General features: G+C 50.8%; 2 protein-coding genes across 2 annotated transcripts in view; one reads left to right on the forward strand and one right to left on the reverse strand.

Moving 5' to 3' along the window:
- The window catches only part of XRN2 (5'-3' exoribonuclease 2), a 32,578-nt gene extending 13,970 nt beyond the window's left edge, over positions 1-18,608 (forward strand). The window contains exons 18-30 of the mRNA XM_084202534.1: positions 966-1,073; positions 1,160-1,249; positions 1,727-1,799; positions 2,559-2,642; positions 3,218-3,315; positions 3,394-3,473; positions 4,513-4,569; positions 5,131-5,199; positions 5,298-5,432; positions 6,288-6,415; positions 10,588-10,648; positions 14,645-14,783; positions 17,862-18,608. Coding sequence (XP_084058660.1) covers positions 966-1,073; positions 1,160-1,249; positions 1,727-1,799; positions 2,559-2,642; positions 3,218-3,315; positions 3,394-3,473; positions 4,513-4,569; positions 5,131-5,199; positions 5,298-5,432; positions 6,288-6,415; positions 10,588-10,648; positions 14,645-14,783; positions 17,862-17,924 — 1,185 coding nt within the window. The 3' untranslated portion in view covers positions 17,925-18,608. The remainder of the gene's footprint in view (positions 1-965; positions 1,074-1,159; positions 1,250-1,726; positions 1,800-2,558; positions 2,643-3,217; positions 3,316-3,393; positions 3,474-4,512; positions 4,570-5,130; positions 5,200-5,297; positions 5,433-6,287; positions 6,416-10,587; positions 10,649-14,644; positions 14,784-17,861) is intronic.
- Positions 18,609-20,996: 2,388 nt separating this feature from the next.
- On the reverse strand, positions 20,997-22,130 carry NKX2-4 (NK2 homeobox 4; the record flags this gene model as incomplete). Its single annotated transcript, XM_084202670.1, has 2 exons — positions 20,997-21,655; positions 21,761-22,130. 2 exons carry the CDS (start codon positions 22,128-22,130, stop codon positions 20,997-20,999), a joined length of 1,029 nt encoding a protein of 342 aa, XP_084058796.1.
- Positions 22,131-22,985: the final 855 nt, after the last annotated feature.

A 22,985-nucleotide genomic window follows, 5' to 3' on the forward strand; every position in this document is an offset into this window, starting at 1 on the left:
ATCCCCTTCAGTGGTACAAGAGCACAAGCCCATTTCAGTCTGTTATATGGGGATGGAGCAGCTGGAAAATCACTCCCTGCTGATATGGAAATGAGGTTAGGAAGCTGTTGGGCTGGGGAACTTCAAAATACGTTTGCTTGAGGATCTTTGTTTGGCTTTTTTTCTTCTTGCCGTAATAAAAATTGACTCCAATAACTACTGCTGGCTGTCCATAAAACTTGTGCCAGAATATATTGCATGCCTTTCTGTTCCTACAGAAAGCTAATAATGCAGGGCATGTCCCACTAGAGGGAACATCTGTTTGGAGAGGGGCTGAAAAAAAGGGGGAAAAAAAAGAAAGAAGAATTAAAGCAACCCACCTGGCTTTTGAAACATTCCAAGTCTGTCCGAAGGACTGCAGAGAATAATTATAGGTGCCGTACTTGTGTACCAAAAATATCACTGGAGGAGCCTTGTTGACATTTAATCGTTCAGAACTGGAAGTCAAAATAGTAGTGGGCTTTTGTTTCAAGTGGTGCTGCTAAGAAAAATAGCTGAGGAGGTGAAAGCTTGACTTAGACCCTCTGGAGCCACGTTTCCTTTAGGAGGTGCGCGGTGTTCTGGTGTGTTTTGAGTTTGCTTGATTCTATGTTTCTGAGGAGGCACTTTGTATTCCCCACTGCTCAGGCAAGAGAAGGAGAGGGGAAGAGCAAAGTGCTACTCCAAGTGTGCAGTAGTGCTGGTACTGGAGAGAGGAGCACCAGTGAAAACCAGAATGCTTCTCAGCATGTCTACAGCAGATACTGTTCACATTTGCACACCCATGAGGGCATGCTGGGGGTCTCTGCTCCTACACCTCTCCAAGTTGCTGTGGAAAACAGAAGTGTAAACTGTTCTCTGCCATCTTGTCATGTTTGGTGACTGGGCTGCATGATTTTCATTTGCTGATACGTCTGATTTTTGTGTCTCCCACCTCCCTGCCCCAGGGCTGTGCATCCTGGAACTGGTATTACCCTTTCCACTACGCTCCCTTTGCCTCGGACTTCGAGGGCATCGCAGACATGCCTTCAGACTTCGAGAAGGGCTCCAAACCGGTAGGGCTCCTGATTTATCAATTCATTCACTGCTGATTTGCCCTCTCATTCCAAGTGTCCCACACCTGCTTGTCTGTTCTCAACAGTTCAAGCCTCTTGAGCAGCTGATGGGGGTGTTCCCGGCCGCCAGCGGAAACTTCCTGCCGCCAACGTGGAGGAAACTCATGACAGACCCAGTGAGAATCCCTCTTGTATTCCTGTCTGGAAGCTCAGGTCATCTTGCACTGGTTTGAAGGAGACCTGCTGCTTCTCACTTCAGGCAGGGAAATGCTGCAGACCAGGAGGGAAAGGTTTTGGAAGATGGCAATGGTTCTTCAAAATCCTTAAAAGTGATTTCTTGGAATTCTAGATGTCATTTCCCAGCTCTCTTATGCTTCAGATGGTTTAGTTTCTTCCAGAAATCTTCCAAAACTTAGTTGGGGACCACATAACTTACCCTGAGTAGCTCTCCTCCTTATCCTAATTTTTCTCTCCTCCTTAATTTCTTATTTTAAATCTCTGAGTAGTGCAAGTGCCCATCCTCAGTTTGTATTTAAATGGCTTTTAATGAAAGCTGTTTCTGTTATCAAAGACCTTTCTGTTTGGCACCACATGACATTCTGAACCTGTGTCAAAGTTGGCTTTAAGGGTGATTTTTGTTTTTCCAATTCCAGGAATCAAGCATCATTGACTTCTACCCTGAAGATTTTGCTATTGATTTGAATGGGAAGAAATACGCTTGGCAAGGTGAAACTTCACCTTTCCCTTTTTTAATTTTTAGACATCAGTCTTAAAAACCTGTAAAAACAGAAAGAAATTGGAAAATTATCTTAGTGAGAAAACACTGCACAGAGGTAACTTGTGTTACTTGTTGTAGGGACAAGTTTTTAACAGCAGGTGTATTTTTGTAAAGAAATTAGTATGAAGAGCAAATTATGAATCAGTAACTGGTTTTGGATTGGCAATGATTATTGGTAATTTCAGCAGTCATTCTAGATTTGTTCATTTGTCCTGAACTAGAGTAATCATTCTTCTCTTTTTATCAGCCTCAGTGTGTAATTGTCTTTTGTCTCCTTTGCATTTAATTAATGGATCTTGTTCTGCACAATCAGTGGCTCATTAGTACTGTGCCAAAAATACTTTGGGGAATATAGAAATATTTTGAAGTACACAAAGAATGGAAAAAGAGCTGCAGCATTTATGCAACTTTTCCTTTCTTTAGAGAATGTTAATTTCCAAGGTCTGCCAGATTCTGTGGCTGGATGTAATTTACACTGCAGTTAAAGTTTTAGGTTTTCAGTTTGAGTGCAACAGGTTTTGTTTGAATAAAGCCACAGAAAGATCTGACTTCTGAAGCAAAAGTGTGATTCCTTTAGATTCACACTGTTCTGGCTGTTTCTTGGCTAAGGAATCTTATCAGACCTTGCCATGCTGGTGTCTGTTTTTGGGGATGTTCTGGGTTTTTTCAACAACAAGTGGGAGGAAACACTGTTTTGGTTTTGCCAGGTGTGGCATTGTTGCCCTTTGTGGATGAGCGACGCCTCAGAGCTGCCCTGGAGGAAGTGTACCCTGACCTCACACCTGAAGAGAGTAAGAATTGGGGTGTTGAGCTAAAGAATTGGGGTATTTTGTTGCCACCTATGAATTTCACTGTAAATGAATGAACAAGGTGTCCTTGGTGTTTGGTTGGGTTGAGTTTATGACAGACTCTTACTCTGATTACCAGCAGCACCCCTGAGAGATCTTCAGTGGATTTATTTTGTAACACTTGTTCAGCTTGTAAAGGCTAATGTTTGTTTCTCTGTTGTACAGAAATAGCATCTGGTTCTTGTGGGTAAACTGTGGAGGTGTGTGGGGTTTGGGGTTGTTTTTTATCAATTCTGTCTGTATCTGCAGTGGTACTCTATTCTAAATTCAGCATTCCTCCACTGAACACAAGATTCCCATTATTTTACTGCCTGCCAGCTGTCCTTGGGATCAGACACATCCTGCTCTCAGGGGGCATTGTCTTTCCTATGTTCTCAGGGAACGTTCAGAGCTTTCTCCTAAATCACAGTGAAACGTGGCTTTTGTGGAGGTGTCACCAGGACAGCCTTGCTGGTTTGCTGCATTCTTTCCTTCCCTCTTTCCCCTGAACTCTTGCCCCATTCCCATCATTTCTCCAGGCAGGAGGAACAGCCTTGGCGGTGATGTTCTCTTTGTCGGGAAGCACCATCCACTCTGTGACTTCATTGTGGAGCAGTACAAGACCAAGAACACAGAGGTAGGTTGCACTTTGTTGCTCAGTGGAAATGGTGAGATGGGAGGTCTGAAGTGCTGCAGCTGAAAACTTCCTTCCTAGGCAGTGGACATCCCACCGGAGCTGTGCCACGGCATCCAGGGAAAGCTCACCCTGAACGACAACGCCGTCCTCCCGGATCAGTGAGTGTGGCCTTTGGGGTGGGTTCTTGCTGCTAGAGGACCCCTCCTGCTCTTATGGCAGCAGAAGTGTTTTTGTGCTCACAAGGAGTAAATTAAAGCTCCGGGCAAGGCAATGTGTGTAGGGCTGAGGGTTCGGAGCAGGCATGTGTCACCTCCAGCTCAGGGGAAATCCCCAGCAAGTGAAATTTGCATTCTGTGGTCGTGTTTTTTTAACCTCTCAACTTGGCTTTTAAAGCAGCCTCAAATGTCTTTAAAACATTCTAATGCATTTGTTTATTTGCTGAGGAACCTCTGTTTGTTTGTCATTTTGCCTGTGGAAGGCTGATTTTTATGTGGTTAGTTATTGTTTTATGAGGTAAACAAGGCCTGGGTAATAAAAGTGGTAGTGCTCAGTTGCTTGGTTCAGTAGGGTCATGTTTTGGCTTCTCTGCTTTTGTGTGGATGTTAATGTGGGCTGATGTGACTTCCCATTAGAGCCTATTGCCTTAAAACCCCAAAACTCTGCTTTTTATATGCTAATCTGCATTACATCAGAGAGAAATCCAGGTAGTGATAGCTTAGATATAGTTTGGCTATGTCCATTTAGTCTGCAGCACTAAAATCAGGGCTGTTCCCAGCTACACAAAGAATATTTATACTTCTAGTTTATTCTTGAGAGTGCATCCAGCCTGAGGAATGATCAGTGTAATCTTCACCTTGTAGGAGAAAATGTACCTCAGATCACTCTAATAGACATTTCTCCATTCTTGTCATGGTTGAGAAGAATATCACCAAGTTAGAGTTGTTCTTGGAGGGAACAGGAACGAGAAACCCCTTCCAGCGTTGCTTTCCCTAGACAGACCCTAGAGAATCCCCACACATCTGCTGCAAAAGAATGAAGAAATAAGGGTTCAGTCACTCCAGTGCTTAGAGAAGTACTTGGTTTAGGGGAAAGGCAAGTTTACTTTGAAGTAAATGCCTTTCAGGCTTAGTTGGCAGAGCAGCAGATGGTGAGAAATGTGTTTGGTGGTGTTTTGACAGAGGTTTTTCTTTTCATCAGGGTGGTGCAGTCTCCTGTTCCCATGCTGCGGGATCTGACACAGAACTCTGCAGTCAGGTCAGTAAACTGTGGGCTTCTATGCAAGGGTGTGCAAAGTGCAGCACCCAAACCATTGAAAATCACTCGTGATCTGTGTCATTTTTATCTCCAGAGAGGCACAGCTTGGTCCAACCAGAGCAACAGCTATGCAGAGAAGTAATAAATGCTGAGCTACACTTTGTCAGGACACTGTAGGAAGGATGTCCTAAATGGGGATGTAGTTGCTGTCAGTGATGAGTTAAAGGAAGGGTTTGGCTTTTCCATCTGCCACTGTCAGGAAGTTGGAATTGTTCTGTGCTGCTCCCCGTTTCTCTGTCACAAGAATTTTTCCTCCTGTTTTTGGAAGTGGTATGTGCAGTCAGGGCATTGCTCTTCAGGCTGAATTTTCCAGGGAACCATTATTCTCTTTCCTTGTAACCTCATTCTTTCTTGGTCCTGGAAAACATGAATTCCAGCTGGAGGAGTGAGATTATTCTGCTTATCTGTTTGCTTTTAGCTTTCTTGGTCATAAAGCAGTGACTGCTATTTCACTTTGTCTTCATTATGCAGTGAACCTAATCCTCAAATACTTTCTTCTAGCATCTCATTCAAAGATCCACAATTTGCTGAAGACTTTATTTTCAAGGCTACAGTGTTACCTGGGGCAAAGTAAGTGTCAGCTGTCAGCTTTCAAATCATTCAGTTCTGATTTATCCATCTGAGTATTTGCTCTGACAAGTTCTTATGGAACTGTTCTTATTGTTCAGGAAACCTGCTCCAGTTCTGAAGCCAGGAGATTGGGAAAAAACCAACAATGATGGCAGGCCTTGGAGACCACAGCTTGGCTTTAACAGGGACAGGAAACCAGTGCATTTGGACCAGTCAGCATTCAGAACCTTGGGGTAAGGCTGTGCTGTTACTGCTGCCTTGCTGGGGTCACTGCTATCCTTTTCCCTTTTTAAATTAAAAAAAAGAAACAGATGGGCCTAGAGTGTCCAAGCTTAGGTGCTGGTTTTTCATGTTGGACACCTCAGCATGTGATATTTAAATTCAATATTGCTGAAAACTGAACATTACAGCAATTTTGCAGTAATGCCTTCTTTGCTTTTTGATTTTTTTTTCCCTCCTAGATAGTTCTAAGTCACTTTCCTGTTGTTTGGGGCTTTTTAAAACTTGTTTGGTGGATGCATGCTTGTAGCTACAATGAGAATATTATGCACAAGTGATAATTAAGACTGCTGATGAAGACAAGAATGTATTTTAAGCTTTTATAAACAAGCTTTAAAAATTAAATGGGTTTCCATATTGGGGAGTGCAAGGAGTCATGCATTTATCAAAGCCAGAGAAGAGAGTGTTTTAAAGGAGACTGGCAAATCAAGTTGGACTCTGGAGTGTCTCCTTAGGAAGAGAAAATACGTTCTTCATCTTATGGCTCTGGGGAGGGCTGCAAGAAGGAAAAGCACTCCCTTTTAGGGAGGAAAAGCAGAGCTGTCCTGGGGCTGCACTTGAGAACCCTTTTGCATGTCACAGTCACAATAAAAAGCACAGCTGTGCCATTGGAAACCTGAGCACTTCCCTGGGAGCAGCTCCTCAGGCCCGTCTGTGTGTCGGGATGTGCCTGGGCCCCGATCCACCAGTGCATCCCTGGCTCAGAGGAAAGAGAGGGAGTGTGGGATGGGCTGGGAGGCAGCTGTGCTGGGAGATGGAGCCCACCACAGCACCCTGACCTGCTGCCTTGCCATTTCTTCCCATAACAGGCACACAATGCCAAGGGACAGGGGCATGCCAGGGATGTACCCCAACGCTGTGCCGCTCGGAGCCTACGGCAGCCCCTACGCCAGGCCCCTCATGGGCAGCCAGCAGCAGATCCCCAAACTGCTGTCAAGTAAGTGCCCTCTGCTTCCTGCTTCTCACAGCTGGGTTGGGCTAAACATCATCTCTCCTCATCTGTTTCACTTATTTATCCATGCTTAAATACGATCTGGAAAGAAGAATGTGGGGAATGGGAAGGCAGAACTACCAGACAGGCATCCAAATTCTTCTCCAATAAGAGAATATTTATGTGGTTTTGGGAGGGTTTTGGGAGCCTAGCAGTCCCTGTGCTGCTGTTCCTGCTGAGTCCTGATGTGTTGTGGGAAATGCTCCAATGTGCTCTGTCTGTCCCACGTCCCTGGACCTGATCCTGCCAATGAGGCACTCCCAAGCTCTCATCCTCGTGGCACCTGAGCCCCTTGTGCTGAACAGGCAGTGCCACAGACTGGTTCAAACTGAGGGGGCTTGGAGCCACTGCTAGAGGAGAAATCCCTGTCCATCTGTTGGCCTTGGAAAACTGTCTGGTGGCTTTCTTTGATGCGGGCCTCCCTCCCCAGTCACTGTTCTGCAGGTGTGCCTGGCAAACCTCAGAGCAATTGGTTGGGCTTTTCTTCCCTCCTCCCTGTGCTGCTTTTTCCACGAGGCAGAGGTTGCTGTGCTGCTGTTGTGTGGAGCAGCAGGGAGAGGAGCCAGCTGGAGCTGCCTCGTGGATGCTCCTTCACCGTGCAGGGTCCGGGCCAGCCGCGCTCTCCGGAGCCGCTTCCTGGCATTCTGCTTTCATGGGACACCACAGTGCTGCACGCTGCAAACGTGTCCTCTGGCACTTCACTGGGAGGTGTTGTTCCTCCTCTTCTGCTAAGGCTGTTCTAGGAGATTAAACTTTAATTAGCTTCTCATTTGCACTGACTGCGGCGCAGCGCTTGACTTAGAGTTTGGAGATAGTTTCTTTCAGTGCCTCGTTACTTGGGGCCTGAGGACAGCTCGTGTCCATCAGGAGGATGGATCAAACAGCCTGAGGGCCCTGTTGCTCCCTAGAACCCAAAACCCATCCTGCTGCCTGGCTGCAGGGTCAGGCCCCAGCCTGGCCCACCTGGGACTGTCAATGCCAAGTGAATCACGTGTGCCTCAGCTCCTCTTCTGCCAGGTAGCATCAGACTTGCTTAAACCCTTGTTAGAAGAACATCTCCAGGTGGCATAGACCTGGATTTCTGCTGGGATCAGCCTTTTGGATGTTCACCTGCCCAAAGATCATAACACATCCTGGATTATGCATTGTGTGGGTCTGGTGTCAAGCAGACCTGTGAAGATGAGGAGTGTTAGCAGCTCTCCAAACCCCACTGCAGTGAGGCTCTTGCTGAGTGGGAGCAGTCTGCCTGCACAGTGTGGTTGGGAATTCACAAGCACTTGGGCCAATTCACCCCAACAACGTTCTGCCTGGAGTCCTCAGAGGTGTTCCTAGGTCTGACAGCACAGCATCTTCTTCCCTTTTGCAGTCACCTCTTCAGTCCCCAATGTCTTCATCAAAGCACTGGTACCTTCAGCTGGAAAATCACATCAGGAGAAATGGGAAGACCTCTTGGATGACACAAGGTTCTCTCCAGTGTCCAAGTTGTGTTCATCAGCTGTACTGTTGTGAGAGAACTGCACTTGTGGTGTGGCTGGGCTGGGAAGCCCCTGGAGCCCACACATCCCTGAAAAACCACAGCTGATGTGGTCAAAATCCCCACATTCAGTGGGACTGATGCAGAGCAACTTTCCACGTGGTGTGTGGTGTTTTCATTCACATGCTGCGGTAAAATCAGCCTCCAGAAGGGCGATGCGGTCAAGCCAGGAGCCAGCTCCTCCTCAAGAGCCTCAGGGCTGGGAGTGTTCCTCACCAGTGCTCCCTGATTTGCCTTGGATGTGCCAATTTTCAGCTGATGAATAATTGTCTGTGCTGATAACTTGGGGAGTCAAGTGCAGGGTGGCAGCGTTCTGGGAATGGCAGGTTTGGCTCCTGCAGAGCAGGACATCTGATTTATGACTTGCGTGGCAGGCAGTAAACTTGTCAATTAGCTGCCTTGGAAAAGTGATTTTGATTAGTGCAATCAGTAAACACAAAATCTTCTCTTTGATTGCCAGCCTGATTAGATAAATTGTTACTTGAGGAGCTGCTAGACAAGGCAGTTTCTTTGGCCTTATAGCTCTGGGAAATGCCTAAGTTTTGCAGCCTAAAGAAAATATTGTCATTCCTGGTCATTCTTTCTCCCATTTTGTACCTTTCTGAAGTGCAAGTCACTGCTCCAGACTCTCTCCCTCCAAGGTTATTCCATCAGCCATAAAAATGAATAGGGGGGTTTTAAACGTTTTGATGATGATTTCATTGAAGTCTTGCTTAAACTGGGCTGCAGAAAGATGTGGTTACAGCAGGAGAGCTGGGTCCTTGCTCACATGGAGAGGAAGGGTCTGGAAACAAGGTGTTACCTGTCTTTCTGTGCTGCTGCTGTCTGTGAAACTTGAAAATTATCAGAAACAGAGAGTCGTTTTAGGATATTTTTGATTGAAAGTTGTGCCACTCAGGGGTTGTCCAAAACTTCTTTAAAATATTTTAAGCTCCAGTTGAAAAACTGCTAGTTTTCCCCTAAAGCAGCGCTGTGGATTCTGTTGCCCTCCCCTTGTATTCCAAAATAAACATGGTTTTGTGTGGGTTCAGCCTGTTCAGGCCTGGAAAAGCCCTTGAGATTCCCAGGCTGATCAGCAGGGAAGTGCCACTTCCCTACCCTCAGTCCTGGTCATCTTCAGGCTGGAAATTGGCTGGAAAAGAGGAGCTGAGGAGCATCAGTTGGTAACTGTGTGTGTGTCTGGGGGTGTAAAACCAGGCTCATATCCTGGTTGATGTAGTTGTGTGTATAGGTGTAAAGCTGAATAAATAACCCTGCATGGGGGATAAATGAAGAATTATGGGCTGGATTGGCTTCGCCCAGCAGGCTCCTGGGAAGAGCAGAGCTGCTGGGGCTGGGAATTTATTTGGTGTTCTTTTTGCTGGGGCTGAGACAGACAATCCAGCCAGAGCTAGGCCAGAGGCACAGACTTATTTATTTTATGTTTCCCCCTTTCCAAGGGAGGCCAGGCTTCCATGTCCTGGCCCCTGGCAGCACGGCAGGGTGTCCGTGTGCCGGCCATTATCCAGCTGCTGGAACCAGCTGTTGGAATTAGGTCACACTTGAAGGCCATTGAAAGCCATCAAAGGTGTCAGTGAAACTGGAGCTTTTGATTGACGCTGGCCCCGAGTGCTGGGGGCTGCCTGGGTGCTATTGAGGAGCTGCTGCTTTTATCCTGTTTGCTGACCAGGTTATTTAGAAGGACAACAAGCATTTAATTGCGGGCCCTGTTAAAGCAGCGTTGCTCCTGCCTCGCCTTTGTGCAGGGCTGGTTTGGGTGGCACAAACAATGGGTGAGTGGGTGGTCTCCTGCACGCCAGCACTGGGGCTCTGGCCAAGGTTTTACCCAAAAAGGCTTAATTCAGTCTGATTCCATTATCTGAGACATCATTAATAGGTTTTTATTAGTGTATTATCACTGCCCACAGTAACTTTTAAATGTACCTTTAGGATCTTTAGTGGTGTGTATTTATATTTTGTTTTAATGAATGCTTTATCCTGTTCATCCTAAATATAACTATATTTACCTAAATGTGAATAAAACAGAATTATCTGCTTTGTTCCATGCTCTGGCCATTGTTTTAGTTGCCTTTAGGGAATAGCTTAGCCCAGTCAGAGGGAAACTGGCCCCTGTTTTGATTTTGACATCTTTGTTGGTCACAAACATGGTGTGTTGTGGTAACACAGTGGTGGGTGTGTATTTTTTACATAGTAATGAATGTACTGGTAAGATATATGAATATTGAACTGAGTTGTTAGGGTGACAGATGAGGTTTTGCATCTTCAAAAATTCAAGAGGAGACACCTGCAAAGCATCTGAGCACTAACCAACGCCAGCTCTAGCAATTAAAATTCATAATTCTCTGTTATGAAGCTTATTGGATGTGCTAGAGCCAAAAAAGTTGCTTTTTCTCTGTTGACAGCAGGACTCTGTCCAAGCCAGCAGCAGGAAGCCATGACTTGGAGTGTGTTTGTGGCACATCCAGCCTGAGCTTTCCTGTCTGGCTGGCTTCTCAAAAGCATCTCTGGGGCACCCAGAGGAGTGAGCATGGCTCATGAGTTGTACTTGCTCTCTCTGATTTTGCCGTCTCGTTCTGCCCTCCAGATCTTCGGCCCCAGGAGTCCTGGAGAGGTCCCACACCCTTGTTCCAGCAGACACCACAAAGGTAAGGCAGGAGGGATGTGAAACGTGCCCAGGAGGGTGGACTGGGCTCTGCCAGCCCTCCCTACGTTTGGTTTTCCCTTCTCTGTTTGCAGTATTGCGGTTTAAAATTGTGGAAATGATGCTGTACAGCAGGTTTTTTGAGTTAATTAATGTCCATGATTTATTGATGTTTTGAGAGCCCACTACGTGGTGTTCATCCTTTAAAAGGCTCGAGTACTTTGTATTAAAAAAAAGGAGGGAAAAACACTTTCCATTAAAACTCAGGCTTCAAAATTAACTTTACTGTTGGTGCTTTGGTACCGTTCTTGGTTCTTTGGCCTTTATCTTATTGAAGCTTTTGAGATACTATGAAATTGAACACAGAGAGCTTAAAACTGCATTAGATTTTGGACAGGCTAAACAAATTTCTTTTTAGGAGGGCTGTGGAGCTTAATGAGGCATAACTAATGGTGTTCCACTTTTATCATTCCTGTGCCACAGCCGCAGCATTAGCACAGACCAGCCATTGATTCTTGCTACAAACCTCTTGAAGTCCTAATCAGCTTCTTTGGTACAAGTTTTTCAGGCCTGACAAGCCCATTGTAGGGCAGTGTCACTGTAGGTCAGTAGTTATTAGTTGCCACTGAAAACAGTTTCTTTAACTACTTAAGGCTGAACTGAATTAAATGCAGAAGGGACTCAGGGAAGGATTATGGAATCTGCAGCCCAATAAGTGCCATCGAATAGAAGGAATGTGACATGGTTTGATAATCAGGGATGTTTTACATGCATCCCCTCATTGATGGCTTGTGTGTCCTCCGGTGGGGTGGGCCCAATAAACCCAGGCTACCTGTGTCAGCTATGAATAATGACATTTATTTATGTTTATGGAGGAGGGAGAGAAGTTTCTGCTCCAACACCCAGCTTTTTTTCCCCCTGGGTTTATTTGCAAATGTTTCACCATTGAAAATATGGGCTTTGGGGGAATTTATTGAGCTCTCCACAGTCACTTTCCATGGCAACCATTTTGATCCCCACTGAAGTAAGCTTGGCTCCCTTGTCCTGTGCCTCATCTGTGTGGAATATTGTAAGGCAAGATTCATTCATAATGCAAACTTTAATACTGCTTGGGCCATGGGACTTGCCACTCCCACCCCTTAATTAAATCCAATTTATATACTTTTATTTGTGAGGGGCTGCTGCAGGTCTGTCACTTGTCGCTGCCTTCCCTTTGTTACACTGTGCAGGGTTTATGAAAAGCTCTGCCAGCACTGAGGATAAGTAGTTTTGCCATGTTCTTGGAAGGTTTTGGATTTGGGGAGCAGATCAAACGTGCTTAGAGCTGATGTTTAGTTGCTGCACAGAGGCAAGCACAGAGACTTAAGCAGAAGGTTAAACACAGAGACACTTGGTACAGGAAAAAGCATCTGAACCTGTTGTTGAAGGCATTTTGAGTTTCTTTTTCTTTTCCTGGGAGCTGCTGGTTCCCCAAAGTGCTGCCCCTCTTGCTGCTGCAGCTCTCCAGGAGCAATAGGTGCCATGGGGGAGAGCAGCCAGGGATTTCTGCTCAGGGAAGGAAGGAACTGAAGGAGAGGCCAGCCCTGCTCCAGCCCTTTTGGGATGGAGTGGGTGGGCAGGAGGCTGGGATATCCTGGATTCACCACTCTGAGTAAGGGATGAGCAAGGAGCCCTGTCCCTGCCAGGTGTGCTGTTTCAGGGATGGAGTGATGCAGCAGGGGCTAAGCTGGCTCTTCCTTCCCAGGCCTGGGGGAAAAGCCAGGAGTGTAAAGCTGCTTCTCCATAATCCACCTATTCCTGTCTCCTGTGCAGGATTTCTTGCTTTTAAACCTAGTGGTGCACCTTGGTCTGCAGCAGGGAAACTGAATTTTGGGGTCTCCCTCTCCCCTGTCCTGCAGTGCATCCCTGGGCGCTGCAGGGGTCCCTTCCATGCTCTTGAGCCAGTCCAGAGTTTACCTGGCTGATGGAAATGTGTCATCTGGTTGAACAGATCTTTTTTGCTTAACCTATTCATAGAAATAATTTCCAAAGTGGTTGGGGGTGAAGGCAGGAATGTTTTCCTGCATAAATTCTCCTGAATTTAGCTGACCTGACTGGATGTGTTTGGGTTGAGTAACTCTGGATAGTGCCTGTGTGAGCTCCTGGGGTGTTCCAAGTGGCACAGTTCTTTTTTTGGTTATAGCTTTGCTGTATACAGATCTCCACCCTCAGGTGATTTAGATCACCAGCCAGTGCCCCAACAAAGCAGTGATGTTAGTTGTGCTGTGTTTAATTTGTTAAATATCTCAACTTTTCACTAAATAGCACTTAAAAAGTTGAAACTCTGTGCCAAATAAAAATTAATGTCAAAAGAAATTTGTGTCAAACTTCCCCATTCCAGGCATGGAGCAAGAGCTGGCCTGTGAGCCTCAGTCATATTTATCACCAGCACTTGTAGAGGCAGAATGATTGTTAATGAAAGCCTCAGAGCTGGGGCTGTATAGGTAATTCTCTGCAGCTTTCCTTATGGCTGAGCAGTGTATTTTTCCTGGAGAGTCTGCTGTTTTCTAGGAATCATGAGGGGAAAAAACTTGAGTACTCAAAATACTAAATCAAAAGAAGCTATCATGAGCAAAGGGTGAACTTAGAATGTTGAGTTTGTGAGTTTAGTCCCCACAAATGTAAAGTGCTCTTAGCTTTAACTACAGCATGGCTCCTTCTGAGGGGTGGTGTGTAGTGCACCATCCCAAACCTGGGATGCAGAGCCTCTGTTCCCTGCTATCCCCATCCCAAACCTGGGATGCAGAGCCTCTGTTCCCTGCTGTCCCCATCCCAAACCTGGGATGCAGAGCCTCTGTTCCCTGCTATCCCCATCCCAAACCTGGGATGCAGAGCCTCTGTTCCCTGCTATCCCCATCCCAAACCTGGGATGGACAGCCTCTGTTCCCTGCTATCCCCATCCCAAACCTGGGATGGACAGCCTCTGTTCCCTGCTGTCCCCATCCCAAACCTGGGATGCAAAGCCTGTGCTCTCTGCTGTCCCCACCTCCCTCCAGCCTGGCCCTGCTCTGCTCAGCCAAGTCCCTCTTCAGCAGGGGTCAGGAAGGATTAACTGTCTCCACTCTCCATGTTTTCCCTCACAACATCATATTGTCCTGCAGGACCCACCTGCTCTGAATCCTTTAAGGAATTGTCCCTCGGCTGTGCTCAGCTGTAACAACCAGATCACGGCTGTAGCATTTCCCTAAATATTTTGAATCAAACAATATTGGACGTGTTCTACCTGTTGCTTTCTAATTATCATGTCAGAATGGGTACTTGAAGGAAATGAAAACATTTCTTGCTGTGGGTAATCCGGGATGGTAAACTGGGCCATAATGGATGTGGGATCTGCGTTCCCATATAAACTGTACACCAAATGTCAGTCAGCCCGTGCCAATTAGTGCTTATGTTGCTAGGTCACCGTGGTCAATTGAAAACGGCATCAATAGAACTTGAAAAGGTTTCTTCCCGATCAGACCTCCTGACATATTGAGCAGAATAATGGATGGGAAAAAGCAGCCAAGGCCCCTACCCTAGATTCCGAATGCTCGCCGTAAGAATTCATTTGCAACCTGCAATTAACTGGGAAGAATGGGCTCCCAGAAAGAGTCTGGGCGTTCAAAGAAAGCCCCTGGTTCCCGTGTGGCACATGTTTACTCCTGGGGTGCTGGGGAGCCTTTGGGATCAGCAAATCTGCCCCCGCAATAAAAGGTGCACGGAAGCCTTCCAGGGAATTGGAAAAATCTGCTGCGTGCAGCTGAGTTTGCTGCTTGTGGCAGCGCAGCTTCCAAGCTGTGCCAAAGGAAGAGGTCAGCAAAGCGGCCCTTAGGGAGGATTTGGGAAGATATTCCCTGCTCCTGGTTTCTCACTAGCACTTGGCTGTCCGTGCTCAGCTCAGAGACAAAGCCAGGAGTGGGTCTGTGCTGTGGGACGCTCTGCAGGAGCCCAGTTCCCACTGCAGTGTTCTCTCCTTGCGCAGAACCGCCGGAGCCGCTCCTCTCCTCGCCTGGAACCGCGTGATGCAGTCCCCAAACCAGTTCCAGCCAGCTCAGTACCAGGGGCTGGGGCCCATGGGATACCCCCAGAGACCCGAGGACCGCATGGACAGGGGCAGACAGGTAGGAAAGCGGGGCCCCACGTGGTGCGCTGCGCTTCCCTCCCAGCCAAGGCTCCCCCCTCCTGGGGCTGTGCAGGGGGAGTGTGGCATGGGCAGGCATTGCTGAGCTGGCTTTAGTGTCACCGTGTCACCAGGCACAGGTGGGTGACTGCCCAGCCCCTCTGGCTGTACCCCTGACACTGGGACTGCACCATCAGTGTCTGTGACATGGTCACTCCCACCAGTCTTCCTCTTCCACAAGGAAATCTGCCCACTGGACCTTTTGGGTTCTCCCCAGCATGTTTAAAATGTAGATTCTTACAGCTTCCTGAATTTCTTATTGGCTTTCTCTAAGCTGAAATACTGCTTAATGCAAATGTTGGGTTCTTGTAGCCAGAGGAGTAAACATGTGGAAATAGCTCTCTGCAGTTAAAAGGACACAAGCAGTGGTGAGGGGAGAATCTCATCCAAAATTGCAGGTGACTTGGTCAGCAGTTCATGAAAATGCCACGGAGTGAAAATGCTGCTTGAAAGTAGCAGGTGACCCTGCTTAGGGATTTTTGGGGGGGGGGTGTGATCCCAGTAAAACAGGATCTGCATATTCCATTGTACCAGAACTCTGGGTGTTCACACTCATTTACTCATTACTCATTTAAAACACTCATTTTAAATAAATTTTGGATATCTAGGTAGAACTCCTAATCCTACTGCTGTCTGTAGAAGTCAGAACTGTGGGAAGTTAGTGACCAGTCCCGAGGAGGAGGAGGAGACAGCCCCACTGCCCTGTTCCTTTATGTGGAAATTAAGGCACAAACTGTTGGAAATGTGCCTTCTGCTGGGGCCTGATTCAGCTCAGGACAAGTCACTTTTTAGTCATTCCTAGTTTTTAATTTTCTTCCTCCCAGCCTGCTCACCTGCCCAGTACCCAGATGTGTGTTACATGGCAGAGCTCAACAGCATGGGTCATAATCACAGGGAAATAATGGGGCCTGAACCTTGACCCAACCAGTGGAGTTCTAAAATACATTTTAAATTTGGATGAGGTGCATTGATAGGATCAGATTTCAGAAATCTTTCCTTTTGTGCCACACAGGTTTACCCAAAACCCCACAGCCAGAGGAATAAATCCCTGATTGCACTAATCCATAGCAGGGGCTGCTGTGCTCCCAGGGAAAAATCAGGGGAGGATCTTTTGTGCTGCTGGAGTCTGGGCAGGGTTTAATTAGTCTGGGAAATGGACTCCTGGAAAAGTCTGTCTGCCATGGCACACGCTGCTCTGCCCTTCATCCTGGGCAGGATACACCTGCTAAAGGAATCTGTGCTTGGAGCACTTCATTCCCAGCCTTAAATTGTGGTGCCCAACAGCTGGAATTGTGAGGGGGAGCAGGAATGGTTTCCCTGCAGGGTTTGCAGTGGGCGCCCAGGGAGGGTATCCCTGTTAATTCTCACTTTGGAACCCTGTGGACATCCACAGCCTGGGTAAAGGTGTGGTCTTGCCCAGAACAGCATTCCCCCGGTGCTGGCATGGACCCCCCTGTGGATGCAGGAAACATTTAACCCAGCAGTGACAACCCTTTTTAAATTTTTATTCACATACATAATGAGTTCATGATTAAGCAGAAATCTTTTAGTTCCAGTGAATTTGCTTCCTTAAAAAATTCCCTTTGCAGTTGTGCTGCAACTGTTATCTGCTTTTAATTTTTTTTTCTTTTTTTCTCTTCTTGTTATTTTTAAATGAACTTTCAGATGTCATTATTTCTTCGAGGCTGGAGTGAAATGAGAAAGTACCTGAAAGGGTTTAGGGTGCCAGCCTAATCATTGAATCCGGCCTTGCTGCCTGAAAATTTCAAAGCTTTAAAGCCTTGAAAAGGGATTCAAGTGGAAGTGGTGACACGTAGCAGCATAAATAATTATCTTTGGGCCCTTTCACCTCTGAATTCTTTTTTTACAGCGTACAGAACATGGTCTGAAGAGGTTAATAAACGCGCTGCCGCAGAGTGCTTACAAAATTAATGCAGCTGCCATGGATCTGGGGGGCTCCCTGGGAGTGGGGCTTTGCTGCCTTCCAGCTCTCCCAGAGAAGCAAAGAATGAGCTTGCTGGGGTGGTGCAGGTGTTGGGCAGTTTTATTCCAGTCCGGAGCAGCACACAACAGAGCGTCCACATCCGCGGCTGCTGCAGCACTCCCACACCTCTGCTTTGTCCTTCCCTGCTGATGGTTTGGAAGGGTTTTTTTAGGGATGTAGCCAACTTGTTTCTTTTTTTAATTGAGTTTATCAAGCCTGGAAACAAACCTTCCCTGCAGGGGCAGGCTGCAGGAGCCTCCCTGGCAGGTCTGCTCGCCGGCTCCGTGGTTATCCCAGCCGCTGTGATGAAGAGAGATTTCTCTTTTAAAGGAAGGAAGCCTCTTTTTCCTTCCACACCCAAAATCTCTGAGTAAAGAAGACACCAAGCCTGTAGCTGGTGTTGGTGCCATCACTTTTAATTAACTTGCTGTTCTCTGCAATGTACCAGGTTTGGAAATAATTTTAAATGCTTCAGGGGGGCTCTGTGAAATTTTCAAATGGATTTTTCCCCTGAATACTTGATGTACCAAATGCCTGAATTTAAGTACAAATATGCATCTAATTTGGAATCACTTCCAAAGTGGGATTTGGATCTCTTTGACCTCTTATTAAAGCGAACAAGTGCTGGAAAACGCCTCTTCTACAACAAATACAGCTTTCATTTTTCCTTAAAATACTTTAGTGTAAAAAACGCTGAGTGTGAGCTGCCCCAACATTTGTCCCTTTGCAGCAGGGCACGGCAGAGGTGTCACAGGTGGGAAGTCCCTTGCCCACGGTGCTGGCTGTGGGTGGATTTATTTGGGATTCCAAAGCCGCTGCTGCGCAGCTCCGCTCTGCACCAGGCGCTCCAGCCCCAGCCCGTGTTTTTTGGAGACTCCACAGCTGGATGGGGGGATGCTCAGCCCTGCCCCTGGCACCTCTCTGTGCAGAGGATGTTTTGTCCCCGTTCCCTATGGCGCCTCGAGCTCACCCCACTTGTTTACTTGTGCTGCTAATCCCAAAAATAAATGCTTGCTTTTGTTTGTTTGTTTGCAGGCGTACGGCCCCGGGAGGCCCTACCCGCTCCCACCTCCCGCAGGAAGGTACAGCTGGAATTAGCTCCTGCCTCCTGGGTTTTTTTTTTAAACATGGAAAACGTCCGGGTTTTTTGCTTTTGTTCTTTTTATTATTTGTGGGGAGAGGGGGGCAAAAAAAAAAAAGTTGTTAAGCACCATCCCTGTAGTTTTTAAACGGATGCCTGTTTTAAATGTGTACATTTCTTACGGACCTGATGATGATTTTTTGGGAGGGACTGGAAAAAAGGGATTGCCGTCGGACGAGGTGGGAGTGCTCCGTTGTCCTCCTTACATATCCAAGCTGTGCCGAGTGCTGCCCACCACTCTGAACTCCAAACATCCTCTACTCTACACACAAGAGCCTGAAAACAGACAAGGAGTTGGAAAGAATGCCCAGAAATGGGATTTTATGGACTCTCGGGGCAGACCCAGCAGGCAGCCGGCGGCACTGAAAGACACAGCACTCTCTGCTCCTTGGCAGATGCTTCCTTCGGTTTCTCGGACTCTGAAGTAAAACATTTCAACTTTTTGGATGTGGGCCTGTTTCTGGCGTGGGTTTTGTCATGGCATACCAGGCAGGGGCCGTGGGTTTGTCTGTTTGATACCTAATTTAAAACGGCTGCGAAGGGCAGGAATTCCATTCGTTTTTAGCACTCTTTTTAGGAATTTTCTGTGTGAGTGTACCAAATCAGTAAATATTTTTATTTGCCTTATAAAGTGGCTTTTGAAATTCTGAGCAGTGTGTGTGGTTAATTTCCAGCCCCCTCCAGAGCCTGTTTGTATCTTTTACCTGTGTGCACACATTCCTGTTGATTTATTGGAAAATAATTCCACCCAATCTCTAGCCTTTAAAATTTTTGTTTAGTAAAAAAAAAAAAGGAGAGCATCCAGGTCAGCTTTCCCTTTGGATTTTTCCACTGAATCCAGGTATTGTGTACATCAGTAAAGTTCCCAGCCCCGCTCTTGCCCCGATTCCTTGGAGCTCCCTTCTTTCCAAACATCCAGGTGTTAATCACTGGAAACTGGGGGAGAAGCCCTGACAGCCCCATTTAACTTGGAAGGAAGAAATCAACCTGGATTCATTATTTTCAAGTGATGGAAGGTGGAGCAGAATCCCACAGTGTGATGCAGCATTCCCAGGGCCTTCTGCCACGGCTGGGAAAAGATTGGGTGCTCAAAAAGAGCTATTTTGCTTTTCCAGCAGGACAAAACCAGCTCTGAGGGTGAGTTTTCAAGGGAATGGGCTGGAGGAAGGAGTGGGGTGGGTCGCCTACGTTCCAAAGGTGGATGGACCCACGTGCTGGTGGCTTTGTCCTTTGCTCCCATTTTTTGGGGCACAAAAAGTCTGTGTAAACATCTGAGGGGCTGCTGTGGGAAAAGCTCATCCCTGCAGGCTTCACTTTGCCCAACCCTTCACCCCCTTGTCTTGTGAACTCGAGTGAAGCCAGCCTGGGCCCTGGGAGCTGCGCTGCCCACTCGGAGCCCTGGAGCTCTGCTCGGAGCAGCGTGCTGGCCTGGGGCTTCCTTTCCTCGGCTCAGATGCAGGACCTGGCCGGGCAGCACCACCCTTTCTGGGGCTCTGCTGCAGTTGCCTGTGCCCTCAGCTGCTGGGGAGCCTGGGGGTCACCCTGGGACAGCATCCCTGTGGAGCTCCTCAGGCTGCTTTGCTGACAGGTAACGTTTTTTTTCCCCAGGCTGGAGCTGAGCCCGATATATCCCCTTGGATTTAACAGAGTTTGAGGGGGGAAGCCACGCACCAGGCTGGGCTCAGTCCCACCCCAGACACTCTGGGCTGTTTCCCATGGGACCCAGCAGGGAGAAATTCTCCCTCACGGAAAGGGGAGGGAGCCGGGGGGAAAGGGGGTCTCTTTCCAAAAGAACGGTGGAGATTCCCTCCCCCTCCAGGCTCCCGCATGGGGCTCGGGGAGGGGTCTGGGAGCGGGTCTGTGGTCTTGCAGAGGCCAAAATCCCGATTTTTCATCTCTGAATCATTTCTTCATGGCATAGCTGGGAGTGGAGCAGCCCCCGGTGCTTCCCGGGGCTGGGGTTCAGCAGGTCCCCCAAGGATGGGGGAGCCTGGCAGAGGCGGGAGGGGCGCGGAATTAAATCCTTGGCAGCCGACAGAGAGGCAGAAAACAGTGGATTTTGAGTTTGTCCTTCAGTCCGAACACCGGGAAAGAAGCAGCCGAGTCGTGAGAACAAGGCTTCCTTTTATTGTTTAAAATAAAATTAAAATAAAAAATAAGAGAAAGAAAAATTGCCGGAAAGTCCCGAGGAGCGTTTCCCGACGTGCGGGATTTCCTCGGAAAGCGGCGGGGGGATAAACCCCGCTCCGGCGCAGCGCATCCTCCGGCCCCGGCTGCTGCGGGGTCCGATCCCGGCGGGAAGCGGGGTCCAGCCCCGGGAATCCCCGGGCTCTCCGTCACCTCCGCAGGGCTCTGAGCTCGTCGGGAGCTGAGCCAAGGGCCGGGGGCTTGAGGCGGCTCCGCGGGACGCGCGCCCCGTCTACGCACGGGCATTCATTAACTGCGCGGTATTTAATAACAACGAGAAAAACAGGGTTTTCCCCTTAAATCCGAGCACCGGCGCTGCAGGGCTCTCCTGCCGCGGCTCCCGCCTCAACTGAGCTGCGACCCAATTTACCTCGGATGGAGATAAGAACGGAATGGCACTCCGGGGCACCCCCACGAAATAAATTCGGCCGAGATGAGTTGCGCCTCGGAGGGTTTATTGTGGCGCTCCGCGGGGCTGTCGCGGTACGCGCCGGGGCTCCCGGGCTGCGCTGCCGCCGGGGCGAGGGGCCGGGCCGGAGCGGAGCCCCGCGGTGCCCCGGCTGCCCCCGCCCCGTCGGGAGGAGCTCTCGGCGGCCGGGACACGGAGGCGCGGACACGCGTGCATGCCAACACTCACACACATCCACACTGACTCACACTCACGCGTTGCCGTCGGGGCCGTTTGTCCAAAAACAGGAGAGACTTAAAAAAAACTCGAAGGGAGGCCGGGAGGGGATTTAAAGTGGGACGGCCGTCGGCGATCCCCGCGGGCACCGGGCAGGGCGGAGCGTCCGGTGCCGGAGGAGCGGGGCAGTCGGGGGAACACACACGGGACGCACCGATTACCACGTCCTGCCGTAGAGCAGGTTGGGGCTGACCATGCCGCCGTTGTAGTCGACGCCGGCCGAGTCCAGAGGGGCCAGGGGAGCCACGGGGCCGTGCAGCGCCGGCGGGCTGGGCGAGAGCTCCTCCAGGTCGGCCGCCTGCCCCAGCGAGCCGGGGTGCGGGTGCGCGGCGGGCGCGGCGGCGGCGGGGGCCGCGGGGGCGGCCGGCCCGGGGCCCGGGGTGGCGTTGCCCGGCGGCGGGCAGGGTTTGCCGTCCTTCACCAGCACCGGCACGGCCACGCGGCGCGGAGAGGGCTGCTGGCACAGGCCGCCGCTGCCGCCGCCGCCGCCGCCGTCGGGGTGCAACTGCTGGGCGGCCGCCTTGTCCTTGGCCTGGCGCTTCATCTTGTAGCGGTGGTTCTGGAACCAGATCTTCACCTGCGTGGGGGTCAGGTGGATCAGGCTGGCCAGGTGCTCCCGCTCCGGCGCCGACAGGTACTTCTGCTGCTTGAAGCGCCGCTCCAGCTCGTAGACCTGCGCCTGGGAGAAGAGCACCCTCCTCTTCCTCCGCGGCGCCGCGTGCAGCGGCACGATGGCCTTGGCGCCCTCGGCGATGCCGCTCAGGCCGCCCATGCCGGCCACGTTCATCCCCGCCGACGGGCCCATGAACCTGGAGACTGAGCGGGACGGCCTGCTCAACGCCCGCCCCGTCGGGGCCGCGGCTCCCCCCGCGCCCGGCCGCCCCCCTCCTCCTCCGCCGCGCCCCCCGCGCCCGCACTTACTGCTGGAGTAGCGGGGGTCGCCGCCGGGCCCGTACCAGCCGCCGCCCGCCGCCGCGCCGCCCCGCATCCCCTCGGGGTAGGCGGGCAGCTCGCCCACGTTGCCCAGCCCGCCGTTGCAGTAGCCCCCGACGGCTCCGTGCGGGAACTGCGAGACGCCGTGGGGCATGTGATAGGCGGCCGCGCCCGCGGAGACGTGCTGCGGGACGGCGGCGGCGGCGGCGGGGGGCACGGACGCCTGGCGGTACGGCCCGAGGGGCGCGCCCAGCCCGCCCGCCCCGTCCATGCCGCCGAACTTCTTGTAGCTCTCCTCCATCGGGCTGAGGATGTCGGTGACCGAGAAGGGCGTCGTGTGCTTGGGGCTCAGCGACATGGCGCGGCGGGGCGGGACGCGACGGGGCGGGCCGGGCCGGGCCGGGCGCTGCCGCCGGCACCGGCGAGCCGTCCGCGGCGGCGGCCACCAGCCCCGGGCGCCGGTAGCTCGCCGGTTCTTTTAGCCCGGCGCCGGGTTTACGCCAGACGCGGGGGGGCGGAGCGGCGGCGGGCGGCCCCGGCCCCTCCCCGCCTCCCGCCGGCCCCCGGCCCCGGCCCCCTCCTCCCGGCCATTGTCCTGCGCCCGCCCGACGGCTCTTAAGCCCGGCCACGCCGGGGCAGCGCCGGAGCGGCTCCGAGCGGCCCCGGCCCCGCCGCCCTCGCCCGTAAGTACATGCCCGGTCCCCCGATCCCCTCTCCACCGTGCGCGGCCACCCCCGGGCGGAGCGTCCCGGGGCGGCGCGGCTCCCGCCCGGCCCCGACGGCAGCACCGGGCAGCACTGTCCCCTCTCTCGGCCGCGCCCCGGCGCTGCACGGCTCCCGCCCGGCCCCGGTCCCGGCCCCTCGGAGCCGCTGCCGCGGGGTGCGAGGCCAGCGGGGATCCCCGCGGCACCGGGGCCCCTTTAGGGCCGATGCTTCGTTTGCGGTTGCGTTTTCGGGTTTTTTTTCTGTCGTTCTTCGTTTGTTCGTTGGTTTTGGCGCAACGAAAGGCTCGCCCGGGGCTGGCCGAGCCCGCGGGCGGGGGCCGGGCCGGCTGCGGGACTCGCTCCTCCGCCCCGGGAAGCGCCTGCGGGGCTCCTGCCCCGGCATCCCGCGCCCGTCGGGGCCGCTCCCGGGGCCGCTCCCGGGGCTGAGCGGGGTCTCTGCCGGGCTCAGAGGCCGGGGCGCAGCCAGACCCCGCGGCCGAAGCTGTGCC

The sequence above is a fragment of the Fringilla coelebs genome, assembly GCF_963513975.1.
Source record: "Fringilla coelebs genome assembly, chromosome: 3".
In the NCBI taxonomy this organism is placed as follows: domain Eukaryota; kingdom Metazoa; phylum Chordata; class Aves; order Passeriformes; family Fringillidae; genus Fringilla; species Fringilla coelebs.